Genomic DNA, 13,239 nt, shown 5'->3' with positions numbered 1-13,239 from the left:
CGCGCGCGGGGCCTGCCGGGATGTGTAGTCCCAGGGACAGCAGGCGGCGGGCGGGAGGCGGCCGGTCGGACTCCGCTTCCCGTCGGGCGGCGCGGCCCCATTGTGGGCACGCTCGCAGCCCATTGGCCGGCGGCCGGAGCCGGGCTTCGCTCCCCGCCCGGTGACACAAAGCGAATCCAAGATGGCGGAGGCGGGCGCGGGGAGCCCGCACGGGGGGGACGCGGCGGCTCCGGGGCCGCCCGAGGAGCAGGAGCTGAGCCGGCGCCTCCGCCGCCTCTACCCGGCCGTCAACCAGGAGGAGACGCCGCTGCCGCGCTCCTGGAGCCCCAAGGACAAGTACAACTACATCGGCCTCTCGCAGGGCAACCTGCGCGTCCACTACAAAGGTGCCGGGTCGCGGCGGCCCTGGTCGTGCCCCCTCGGCCGGGACGGGACCCGCTGGGTCCGCTACCCCCGGGGGAAGGGCTGCGGGGGGCCGGGCTGCGGGCGCCGGGCTCGGAGGGGGGAGGGGGGGGGGCTGAGGGCAGCGGGACGAGGCGCCGTCCCGGCGCTGTGGGGTCGGGGATCGCGGCGGTGCGGCCCTTCTGGTGCTCCGTGCCCCGCAGAGCCCGGCGTACCCCATCCCTGCCCGCCTGGTAAACACTGATGTCATTCCCCTCTTGCGTAATGGAGCTGCGTGCCGCTGGTGTGCGGCGCTGGGATGGCAGCTCCGCGTGTCCCGCCGGGCCCCTTCCGCGGCGACGGCAACGGGGGTTCCCCGAGCGGAGGCGGCGGCGCAGCTGCGCTGCTTCCAGCCCTCTGAAAACACGCTGGTCGTTTCCAGGTGGATGGAGAAGCCGCCCCCCGGTCCGCTCAGGGCAAACGGCACAGGAGGTCCAGGCGTGCCAGCACTGACCCTTCTCTTCTTTCCCAGGTCATGGTAAGAATCACAAAGACGCTGCCTCGGTCAGGGCCACGCATCCCATACCCGCAGCCTGTGGCATTTATTACTTCGAAGTGAAGATCGTCAGTAAAGGGAGAGATGGGTGAGTACCTCCCTCCCATCCCGTGCCCCGTTGGCCCTCCTGCCCTCCCAGAGCCATCCCTTCTGTTCAGCACTGCAGCATTGGTGTCTCGTGGGGAAGTTACCCGCTGTGGTACGTGTAATGCAGAGGCATTCGGACACTTCTGTTATCTGCAGTTTGCTATGAGTTACGCCAGGGTCAGAAATTCGGGGTGTCGCTTGCAAGGTGAATTGTGGTATCGTTTTCCTCTTGCTGGCTGGTTCTGACACTCCAAACCTGGAATTACAAAGAATTATGACATGATAGAGATTGCCTGGGAACCTGGCCCTAGGCCATAGAATTGTTTCCATTGGAAGGGACCCTTAGAGTCCGTCTGGTCCCACTGAGCAGCGACACCCGCAGCTCCAGCAGTGCTCAGAGCCCCATTCCCTGACCTTGGCTGTCTGCAGGGACGGGGCAGCACCACCTCTCTGTGCAGCCACTGCCTCACCAGCCTTGGTGTAAAGAACTTCTGATCTCCAGTCTAAATTGGAGAGCTCTTTCAGTTTGAACCCATCTCCCCTTGTCCTATTGCAATGCCAAAGAGTCTGTGCCCTTCAAGACAGATGGAATTGACAATAGAAGGATTTAACTTTTGTTAGTTTTCTACTGCAATATGGGGGTGAACAAGTTTTCATAGTGACATTTCTGCTGAAATGCGGGTAGGCTTCAAAGCAAGCATTTCTGAAGACAGGTGAGAATGAGAGCCACCAATCACCGAGTTCCTCTGCCTAAGCCCTTGGCCGGGTAATGAAAACAGCCCTGTGTCATCAATCTATCTCATGAGAAAAAAATGTAGGACTTGGGATCTAAGCAGCGAGTGCTGTGTTCTAAGTCGTGGTGAGCTGTGATCCAAACAAGATGTGCAATGAAGAGGAAGGGAGGGACCTGGAAATTAATTTTGGATTGTTGGGTGTTTGCATGGGGAAGAGGAGTCATAGTGTTACCCGAGCACTGGAAGGAGAACTTCTGAGACTGGTTTTTAGAAGCTTTGTATGCATGATGAAGGAAAAGATTCTTTTATAGAGGAGAAACTGTGGTGTTTGTGAATATAGGCTGGAATCAGTGCAACTCATACTGTTTCTAGTGTAGGACTTGAATTTGGACTTGTTTCTCAGGATAGATTGTACTACAGAGCATTGGGACACAACACTGTGCAAACTTGAGAGACAAAGCTAGAACTAGAATGTTAAATATGAGCATTTTGGTCATTTTTCCCCACCAAAACATGCTTTTTTTTTTGTGGCACTTAGTATTGTAGGCTGTCCTGTTGGTCTATACTGCTTTGAGGGGAAGAACTGTGAGAGCAGCAAACCCTGCTGGTGGTGGCATTAGGAGCAGCCGTACTTCACTAAGAGGTGCCTCACTGACCTGACCTGGTGGTGGATGTTGGATCCCATCTGGTCCTGTGGTCGCTCCGTTGGGTATTACTTTGATCCAGAATATATCTGGCCCAGGACGTCCTCGATGGGGTTCCTTTAAAACCATATTTGGGATGATGGGAAAGCAATAAAGGGGCATGTCTAATGAGGTTTGGGCTTCTGCTGCTGGTGTATATTAATTTTTAATCACTGTAAAGATACTAACCTGCTGTGTGAGCCCGTGTGTAGTTTTTTCCTTGCTGAAGGATGAATATCACAGCTGCAGCCATCCAGAAGGTAAAGCAGCACTGGGAAAGGTCTCGAGTGCAGTTAATTAATCCAGTCCTGTAAGAATCACATTTGAACTGTGGCCCTTTCAGGGCTCTTAGGGAAGGGCGGCAAGTGTTCCCGCTGGGAACCAAATTTCAGCCATCATTTTTTAACTGTTGAAATCCTTTCCTGTCGTTATTAACTTCAGAATTGGTCTGTTTGAAAAGAGTTTTGGAAAAGACCTTCACTTGTGTTGCGTTTATTACAATAATTGCAATGAAGTACAAAGGGTTATCTGTGCAAAGATGAACGCTGGGCTGAACGACCCTTTTTTTTCTTTCTTTTTCCTTCTTTCTCCACAATTACTTTCCAGGAATTCTTTGGACAATAAGGAATGGTTTGTGTTAGCACTGTGGCAATACAAACATGGTCTGAAGTCAGTGCAGCGGTGAGCCGTGGAGAGCTTGACTTATGTCCCAGCCACTCCTGTGCCTTGTTTTGCTTCTCCTGGTAGAGAGAGCTCTTTATCTCGGGCATTGTGGTAATGGGGATTTGTAACTGTGACTTCAAGTGACAGGCAGTGGCTATAAATATAAAGCTCACTCTTGTATGCCTCACATTTAATAGTCTAAAGTCAGTCCATTGGGGCCCAATGTGTTGTAATACTGAACTGTGTCACAGGCGTTTCTGTTCTTAGGAAGTTCTCTGCTATTTATTACACTGTGGTGGCTTCAGTTAAAGGAGTAAAAGGCCAGAAAGCTAGAGAAGGCATTGGAGAGGAAGTTTTCAGGTGGTGTAAGTGGTGAGGTCTGTCCCTGGGAGCTCAGCTGGAGGCTCTCTAGCAAAGGGAGGGGAAGGGTAGTTTTGCTGAGCTCATTTTCAGAGTACGTTCTTTGGGCATAAAGTCTGCTTTGTCGCTTGTCACACATTGATGCTGCTTGGAACAACGAGGTACGGATCTGCTGTGTCTGATGCTGGAGTTTGGGATGGCTTTTCACATTTAGATGTAATACGTACAGCTCTCAGGCTGCTGAAAAGACTTCCTCAAGTAGCCTGGGTGCTGGCAGTGCCCGTGTACAAGAAAGAAAGAAAGGGTAGAAGCTCCCAGTGGCTTTGAGTGGAGACGTAAGGATCCTGAAACACACCTGATGAGTTGTTTGCAGTCTGAGATGTTGCTTTTATGGGGTATGTCCTCGTATTGGGGTACACAAAGCAAGGTACAGCGTGCAAGAAGTCCGTTTGGTGCACTTAAGAAACCTGTAAGAGTTACCAGCTTCTCTTAGCTTGGGATCTTCCACTGCTCATGCAGTGAGATACAGCCACCCTCCACTGACCTAAGGAGAGATTACTGGGACTTGGTTTTGGCTGAGCAGTGGTCAGTTCTCATATTGATGCTTTTAGTCTTTACTGTTGAGACAACATGTTTCTCTGTTGGTTTTGTTTTCCTTTCTGATAAAGGAGAAGCTGCCAGACAGCTGAAGAGTTGTCTGGGAAAGGAGGTTGGGTTCTTCACGTAACAAATCAGATCCATCTGTGTATGGGTCTGTGGTTTGTGATACCATGTCTGGGGAGGTGCTTGTTCTCAGAGAGCAGAGTGGAATGCAGTTTGCAGTCCCTCGATTAGCTGCAGCCCTGTTCTCACCTCCCTGAATGCCATGAGCTCAAGGGAACCAGTTCTGTGTCATCTTCCCTTTGCCTTACGTGTCCATGCCTTCTCTCATGCCCACAGCTTATTACTCAGTCTCGTGGCAAGGTGGTTCAAGAAGATAATTGGCTGAAAACTGGCCACATCACAACAGTTGCAATGATTTAATCTATTGACATCAGTGTCAGAAATTGCTGCTCTTTTTTTCCCTCTCCAATAAGGGAGCAGCGTTCTACTTTCACACGGAGGGTCATAGTCAGCCCTCATGGAGATCAGTTTGAAGAGTTGAAGAGTTTTCATAGAGTCACAGAATCACGAGGGATGGATAAGACCTCTAAGATCATCACACCCAGCCCACCCCCACCATGCCCACTGCCCACATCCCGCAGTGCCACATCCCCACGGCTCTGGGACACCTCCAGGGATGGGGACTCCCCCACCTCCCTGGGCAGCCCATTCCAGTGCATCACTGCTCTTTGGGAGGAGAAATTGCTCCTCATACCCAACCTGAACCTCCTCTGGCTCAACTTGAGGCCGTCACCTCCCTTAAGGTTTGCTGGGGGCTTAATTTCCTGAGCCATTACGTGTGTTGTCCATGAGCCCAACAGGTCAAAAGGCAATGGCCACGAGTGTGGGGAAACTGGACGTGAGCAAATCATTTTCCCTGGGAAAATGCTAAGGCCTGGAATGGTGTGCCTGGGGAGGCTGTGGTATCTCCAGCTTCAGATTTGCATGGCAAACTCCAGACTGTGGGATATTTGGGCAGGAGGATGAAGAAGGAGGGTCCCAAGGTCCCTTCGGTCTGACCCTCTCCATGGTTCTGTTATTGCCTTGCTCCCAGCATTGCTCAGCTGAGCAGACTGGCAGGACCTACGTGACTCTCGTGTTCCTGAGCTGCCACAAATAACTCATGCTTTCATCACGGTGATGTCCGTCACAGTTCAACCTTAACTATATTGGAAGTGCTGAACTTTTATCCTCTCTCCCTCCCTCCCTCCCTCCCTCTTCTGTAAAATAGGTGTTTCTGTTTGCTGTTGGCTTGTCAGCACATCTCGCAGCCTGTTTCCCCGTTGGTGATCTCCACTTGGTAAACAGGAGCAGTGTCTGTAAGACTCATCAGGGTAGGGCCGTCAACCCACAACTTAGAGGCCCTTGTGACTCAGGGGGACAGCTGAGCTTTGTTATCCTCATTATTTTGGGGCAAGGTGAATTGTCTCATGGCTGAGGGAGCTGGGCTTGCTTAGTTTGGAGAGGAGAATGCTCCCGGGAGCCCTTGCTGCAGCCTTCCAGTAATTGAAGGCAGCCTACAAGCAGGAGGGGGTCCGACTTTTTACACAGACTTATTTGAATATATGCTGTTCCCCAGACATTCATTTAAACAAAGCAACACATAAACACCCCCAGCGACAGTAAGCAGTTCTCACCTCGTTCCCATTTGCAAACAGCCTTGCCCAAGCGAGTCTTGCTTGCTCAGCCACTGCCTGGCTGCTGCTCTGCTCAACCTTCAGTGCTCTGCAGTGCAGAGACCCTTTCATTTTCTTTGGAGGCTTCACACTGATAGATGATGGCTCATGTCACCTGTTAGTTTATGTTGCTCTCCTAAGCTGTCGTAGAAGGAAGTAATGCTGAGGGCAACGTTGTGGATGTAAAGCGAGTCGCTAGACTGGAATATCTGATCTGCAGTTGATAACTCCATTAAAAAGAGAAGTGGGAGCCGAAACGTGGTGCTTTATGGAAGTACTGTTGTAGTGGTAGAGTAGAAATGTCTCATTAAAACAATTTGTGAAATAACTTTGCACAACAAAGAAGAAAAGTTTGGAGGAAAGGTTTGTTTCCTTCCCCTCAGCCCCCGCTGTTCCCAAATGTCTGCTACAGGAGGGTGGATAAACTGGACATCCTTAGAATACGTGTAAGAAGTTATTTCTCAGTTCTTCAGAATATGTTTACAGCTAATAAATCAGGTTAGAGAACGATGGGAACTGGTTGTTTAAATGTTCTGGGGTTATGCATCCAGGCAATTCTCTGTTTAATAATTAAATCAAACAAGTTGCATAACTGTCATTGAGGGGAATTCTTTCTTCCCTCGTCGATGAAGGTGGAGCACGATGAACTGGTGAAGAATTTATCATCCTCTGTGAAGCCTGCATTAATGGCATTACATTGACTACTGCCAGGTTAATTTTCCTGACTGCTTTTCTAGCAGTGGGGTTTGCAGTGTGTCCAGGCTGTGAAGCCAGGTCTCTGTTTGCACACTACAAATCAAATCTTCCTCCTTGTTTGCAGGTTTAGTGTGGATGCTTTTCACTTTGCGTCTTTTCTTCCTTGTTGTGGGCACGTGGACATACAAAGGTCTGTGAATTGGTAGGATCACAAGGTGGCTTGGCTTGGAAGGGAGGAAGCTGGGCTTGTTCAACCTGGAGAAGAGAAGGCTCTGGGGTGACCTCATTGCAGCCTTCTGGGACTTAAAGGGAGCCTATAAACAGGAGGGAGTCTGCTCTTTGATAGGGCAGATAACAGCAGGACAAGGGGAAGTGGTTTTAAGTTGAGGGAGGGAAGATTTAGGTTGGATGTCAGGGGGAAGTTCTTCACTCCGAGAGTGGTGAGGTGCTGGAACAGCTGCCCAGAGAGGCTGTGGGTGCCCCGTCCATCCCTGGAGGTGCTCAAGGCCAGGTTGGATGTGGCCCTGGGCAGCCTGGTGTAGCATTAGATATGGGGGTTGGTGGCCCTGCCTGCAGCAGGGGAGGGTTGGAGCTTCATGGTCCTTGACAGCCCTTCCAACCCGGGCCATTCTATGGTTCTGTGGGTGTTGCTCCACTGGTGCTCTCCCCAGCCCTCTGTTTTATTTATTTTTCCACTGTTTCAAAGTACAAGTGGTCTTATTTCATTAAGTACATCTATCAAAGCTTCATGTGACACTTACACATAGCTGAAATAAAAACAGTTGTAGTATATATACCTGTAAAGAGAAAAGCTACCTGGCAACAGAAAGTATTCTTCTGATTTGGGTGTTGCTTCTACGTTTCCACTGTCTTTTAGTGGAGAAAACAGGAGCTCAGACTGCTGCTTGAAGTTGACTTGCTGTTACAACGGACTGAAATGGAAGGTTAGGCTCTGGTGTGGGGGTGCAGCCTTCCTATGGCTTGCCCTTTGTTGGGTGCCCTTCTCTTGGGTGTTGGTGGTATCTCCAGTATCTTCTGGCCATGGAAACCAATTCAGCTGCCCTAACAAACTGGATAAAAATGTTCAGCGACGCTGAGCAGTGTGGAAGGGAACTCTGTTAACCTGCATGGCAAGCTGAACAAAAATCTTTCTTATTCAGTTGGGTGTAACCAGAATAAATAATGGGTGAATTGTTATCAGCAGGGCTCTGTTCTGCTCCTGCAGTGAATGCTGCGTGTGCCACTGATGTGGTTTGTGTGGACTTTGCTGAGCAGCAGCTGACCTGGGGAGCGAATCAGCTGGCAAGAGTGGAAGTGTAAGGTTGGAAAACTGCCATGGTGGGACACGTTGGCTTCGGAGGCTGTTGGTTTTGACCACTGTGTCATTCAGTTTGAGGTCCCCTCGGATGTGCTTTAGGGCAGGTGATGTTATTCTGGGATCCTAACAGTGATCTCAGCTCGTGTTGTGCCTTCCTTCTGGAATGATGCTCGAGTCAAATCTTCACTTCTGACCTTTGTTTTGTCTTTCAATATTCACACGTGTATGTGATAATGTACACCATCCTCTTCCTGAGGGTAACTCGCAGAGAAGGACAGATTCATCCTTCTTGGGGCTGACCTACCAGTTGAACATAACCCTACCACTGGAAGGGAGCTGGCCATCCCATACCTTGGGGTAGAGAAGGAAGTCTTCCTCCTCCCTGTGGCGTTGTCAGTATTGACTCATGCAAGGACGAGCAGATGCTATGTTTGCAGACTACTGACTCTAATTTTGTTCTGCTCGCTCATCTCTTCCATGTATATTGGCTTTTAGAGCTTCTTTGCCTTTAGAGGGGTTGATGTGCGCTGGGCTCCTCCAGCCTCAGGATACTTGTGGCTGCTTATAACCAGCTCTTAAGAATTCTCTTTTCTTGCCTCTATATGCTTCTTTTCAGCCTTGCGTTATTTGTCTTTCCTGACCTCAGCTCGGGGAATTGGGATTCTTTCTGGAGCCAGTCAGTGCTATTTCTGAAGCACTGCCACAGAGCATTACATTATCCACAAATAAAACCAGAACCACTTCCACTTCAGAGGTTCATCGTGTTCCATTATGGTGTGGTTCCAAAATGTTCACAGTTAGACAGAGGAGTTGGAATCCGTGCACCACAGGTAACTTCTTTAAACAGGCCTGACTTGTTTGTCACTGCCTCGGAACAGCGTGTCCTCCCCCCCACCATAAATGGGACAATGTCAGGTTGCAGGTGGTGAATTGATATGGGTTATCATTTCTCTCCACTCTCTAAACCTGGCATGGATTCAGGGCCCACCTCAGACAACGCGACAGACGGTTCAAGGCTTCACACAGGGCGCTGCACAAGTCTCTGAAATGCCATCAGTGTGACGGGGTGCATTATTAATCTCCAGTTGTGTGATCTTGCTTCGGTATTTTAGATGTAGCTGTGTGTGTACTGAAAGCATGGGGCTAGGTGGGAGGGCAGGAGTCCTGCCAGGTGGTGGTGGTGGTTTGGGAAAGAGCAGAAGAGGCTGCAGGCTGCAGTAAGCCTTAGAATCATGGAGTTGTGTGTGGGTGGGAGGAACACCCCATGTTCGGCTCCTGGCTCAGCTGGGCTGCTCGCTCTGAGCTGGTCTGTGTAATAAAACACCAATCCAAGGCATTCCTGCCATGTGGTAGTGATGTTGTTAGTTCACTCCCACTTTGCTACACGTCGTGGCCTACAGAACAAGGTAATTTACAACTATGCTTTTCCCACTCTTCAGTTTGAGCCTTGGTGTGTCTCAGTACACAGACAAGGCACCCTGTAAGGAGTGACTGCTGTGTCAGCCTGGTTTTGGCACTGTAAATGGGATCCAATGGTGACCCAAGCAATGCTAAACTGGCATGTTCTCCTGCCTTTGTTTTCCCAACTTTCAGATGGGAAAATCTTGTCTTCCTACCAGCTGAGCATCACAGGCCTTCAGAAGAGGAGAGGCTGGGATTGTTTAACCATCCCACCGTGGTACCTTGCAATGCATTAAGAAGTACACTAAGGAGAGCTGCAGTATCTTTCTTTTCAAGGAAGAATCAGAAGTAGCGTTGGGGTTGAGCACTGCTTTCAGGTTTCTTGGAGAAATTCTTGCAGCTTTCTGGGTAAAGAAATGACCTCTCTTCATCCAGAGTATACTGCCCTGGTCCAGTGACAGCCACGGACTAATTGCTTTCTTCCTCCTTCTGACTCACCCTTATTTATTTTGTGCATAGGAGTGCCTCCTAAGCACTGGGTGCTCTCCAGGCATTCAAGAGAGATGTTCTTGGCTCTTGGCATTCTTAAGACTGACAGATAACAAGTACAAGTGTATGTGAGTTCTGTTGTTGCTGTGTTCTTCCCCATCCTCAGACTACCTGTGTGTTCTTCCTTCCTGCACTTGAGAAGCCAAACAGATCCAGGTGCTGGAACTTCAGTGTTAATGACTTGCTGTCATAGAACAGGTCTGTTCTTAGCCCTCCTGCTGGGTCATGAGCATTTTTGTGGGTTGCTTGCACAAAGCAGCTTTAGTCTAGCTGCACAACTCTCATACTGCCTGTTTGGCTGTCTGTGTGTCATGCTGGTGCTGGAGGAACATCCTTTAGCTCAAAGAATTGCTTGTCACGTGGGTGGATGCTGCTGCTGGGGGCTGTTTGCCTCTGACTCCTTGAGAAGCTGTGTGTATGGGACTGTGAGGCCTTCAGGGCAGGCTTGCAGCCTTAGAGATGGTGTTGAGCGTTGAGATTCTGCTCTCTGTGTTGAATGATCTTCCTTGGATGATGGTTTCGAAAGGCAGTGGGAAAGGACAACAGCGCTGTTAATGATGTACACTAATCTTAAAGGCAATTTAAAAAAATCCAGTGCTTGCTGAATCCAAACTGGTTACAAAGATTCAGGGACAGAGAACTGTGCCTCTGACAGAGAACATTGTACAATGTTAATTCCTTGCATCTCAGCCATATTCCAAGGGTAGCTTGGCAATGCCTGATTCTCGGTTTGTGCTGATTGCCTTTTATCTGACGTGTCAGATGGGTGAGGGTGGGTGGTGTGATGGAAGGAGAAGTGATGCTGTATGCAGCCTGGATCTGTGCTTCCCTGCGGGTGCAAAGCCATGGAAGAGGTATTCATCCCACTGCCACGTTGAGGCCCACGTGTCAGGCACTGCTGCTCACTTGGCTGTGCAGCATGGACAGTGGGGAAGAACAGTCCTGCAGGTAAGTAAAGGAGAAGCAGCAGATCCTGAGTCTACATAAGCCTTCCCCATACTCTGCCCATTAGCTGATGTGAATGTCAGGACAAGTGGAAGTGAACAGGTAGGAGATGGTGAGTGCAGCAGGTGTGAACAAAGCAGGGTTGTACAGTAACTGTGCAGTGATGCCTGGCCTCTGCTGGTTGTGTGCCAGATAAAGACTTGCCACTGTGGTGTGTGTGTGTGCAGGGAGCCACAGCTGGCCAGTCTGCATCCAAAGAGAGCCTGCAGTTGGCTAAAAAGGGACTTAACAGCATAAAGCAAAACTCAAGGGTTAGGGAAATACTCAAGTTACTCATTATGATGATGTATCAGCCTATGAATACCCAAACTGTATGTATCAAAAAGTCAAAACCATTTAAGAAAATGGATGAAAATTATATGGTATGATTACTGCTAAAATTCGTTATTGAATCAGTGTGCTGAGAGTTTCTGTGCTAATGAAGACAAATGAAATGTTCTGACCATAGACGTGGGTTGTCTGAGGGAATCCCACCGAGGTGGGAGAGTGACCTACCAAGCTATGACACAGGGATTAGCATTGCTGCTAGAATTAGTGGATGAATATGCAAAAGTGTACCCTGTGTAACACCAAGAGCAGCCTCCTTAGGAGATCATTTTGTTGAAATTTGGGTTAAATGCTGTCAATGCCACGAAATGTCTTCTGTTGCTGCCTGTGACAATACATTATGCTTCTTGGCCAACTCAGTGAGGTCTTTTATGTCAGTAAGGGTTACTGTTTGATGTTGAAGTACAGTCATTGCTTTGGCTTTTTCTCTTTCTTCCAGAGAGGGCTTTTTTAAATGATTTTTTTAATTACTTGTTGTTGAACGTGGCTGGTTGAGCCTACTTAACTTCTACAAAGCCATTGGTTTCCATAGGGCAGGGCTGAGGTGCAGCAGAAGTTGGAAGGAGTTTGGTGCTATGGTAACTGCCTAGGTTGCTGATGAGGGGAAACAAAACTGTTCTCCTGGTTGAATCACTGGCATGTGTCTGCATTTATTTTTGTCTGCCTTTCTGCTCTGTTTGGAATTGATCTGCTGAATAAGTGTTGGAGCAGTTTTGAAGCTTCTGACTGGTGTGGGGGTATGTGGAAGTATCCTAACAGCTGCTGAGAAGGTGGTTTTAGGAGATCTCTTTTTGAAGATGGATGCTGTGGTTGCTTACATTTATTCTGTGCAGCTGTACCAGTGCTTCACCAGCTGTGCATCTTCTAAGAGGCTCTTTGGATCCCTCAGAAAGTGACTGCAGTGGATGAACAGAGTCATAGCATAGTGGATTCATTTGAGTTGGAAGGGACCTTAAAGACCATCTGGTCCCACTCCGTGCAGTGAGCAGGGACACCCACAGCTCCATCAGCGCTCAGAGCCCCATCTATATTGAGTTTGTCCATGAGTAGTTCAGGAGGCAACTGATGCTTTTAGTGCTGGAGATGAATTTTTCTCTCTTAATTGTCAAGAATAGAGTGTGGGTTTTTTTTTTAATGTGAGGCTTTGGAGGTCTCAAAGCTCATTTCATCCATCACTTCTGATGTGTTAATCGATAGGAGATGGGAAAAGCAAATTAGCTAGCATCTTAAGAAATAATAACTAGCAATCAAGTATGTGACAGTGTGAAGTTCTGGGTATAATCTGTAGGCTATGGAGTTGATATCCAGCAAGCTGAGCAAGACGTATTTAATATTGTCTATAAATTGTTTGTGCAGTTCTACAGTCATTACAATCTTATTTTAATGATTGTTCCAAGCTGTAGGGAGAAGCATTTTATAAACCAGGAAGGCTTGTGGTCATCTTCATGTTTTGCTGTGGATGCCCCATCCCTGGAGGTGTTCAGGAGCAGGCTTGATGGGTTCCTGGCACTCTGATCTATTGGCTGCCAACCCAGCCCATGACAGGGTGGTGGAACTGGGTGATCTTTCAGGTCCCTTCCAGCCCAGGCCTTTCTATGTTTCCATGATTTCCATGATGCTGTGTGTCTAGATTACAGTGTAATCTTAAATTCAGAACTTCTGGGCTTGTAGCACTTATTTCTTATAAAAATACAGGTGTCCAGCCCGAATTTAAAGCTGTTTTGTCCTAAAATGGAAAGACACTGTTGTTCACATTTTGCCCTTGTTTATGTGAGTGTGAATTGCTGTAGTGCTGAAAAGAGGGAGGATGGATCTGCATAGCAAATAATAAAGTTAAGAAGGATAAGTGAAGTGGGAAATGACCTATTTTATCTGAGTTTGGTGGTTGTTATTTCTTAGCTTCCAACACTTGGCTCAGTGTTGCAGCCATAATGGTGACAGTGCAGTGCTACGACTGCTTTGTGTCATTATCCAGCAAGAGCTGGGGGCAGAAGAGACACTACCAGAGTGCTGCAGCTGTGATACCAGCGGAGCTGGGTCATTCTGCTGGAGCAACAGAGCAGTCTGCTCCTCAGCAGGTTCTTGCTGAGTGTTTTCAGGCCTGCCAGGGGCAGGGCCAAGCACTCTGCTATTAATGGTTCAGACTTAATGGTGCTTTTAC

General features: G+C 48.8%; 1 protein-coding gene across 5 annotated transcripts in view; it reads left to right on the top strand.

Annotated features, from left to right (window-relative positions):
- RANBP10 (RAN binding protein 10) overlaps positions 1-13,239 on the top strand; it is a 54,854-nt gene that overhangs the window by 438 nt on the left and 41,177 nt on the right. For 2 of the 5 annotated variants that reach the window (XM_004944059.5, XM_414019.8), the window contains exons 1-2: positions 163-386; positions 914-1,025. In XM_004944059.5, coding sequence (XP_004944116.2) covers positions 182-386; positions 914-1,025 — 317 coding nt within the window. In that variant the 5' untranslated portion in view covers positions 163-181. Of the gene's footprint in view, positions 1-162; positions 387-674; positions 824-913; positions 1,026-13,239 lie in introns of those variants that run through there. The other 3 variants (XM_046899584.1, XM_004944060.5, XM_040645990.2) reach the window with 2 other exon arrangements.

The sequence above is a fragment of the Gallus gallus genome, chromosome 11 (assembly GCF_016699485.2).
Source record: "Gallus gallus isolate bGalGal1 chromosome 11, bGalGal1.mat.broiler.GRCg7b, whole genome shotgun sequence".
In the NCBI taxonomy this organism is placed as follows: Eukaryota; Metazoa; Chordata; class Aves; order Galliformes; family Phasianidae; genus Gallus; species Gallus gallus.
Note: the sequence above shows the minus strand (reverse complement) of the source record. Positions and strands in the feature narration are given on the sequence as shown.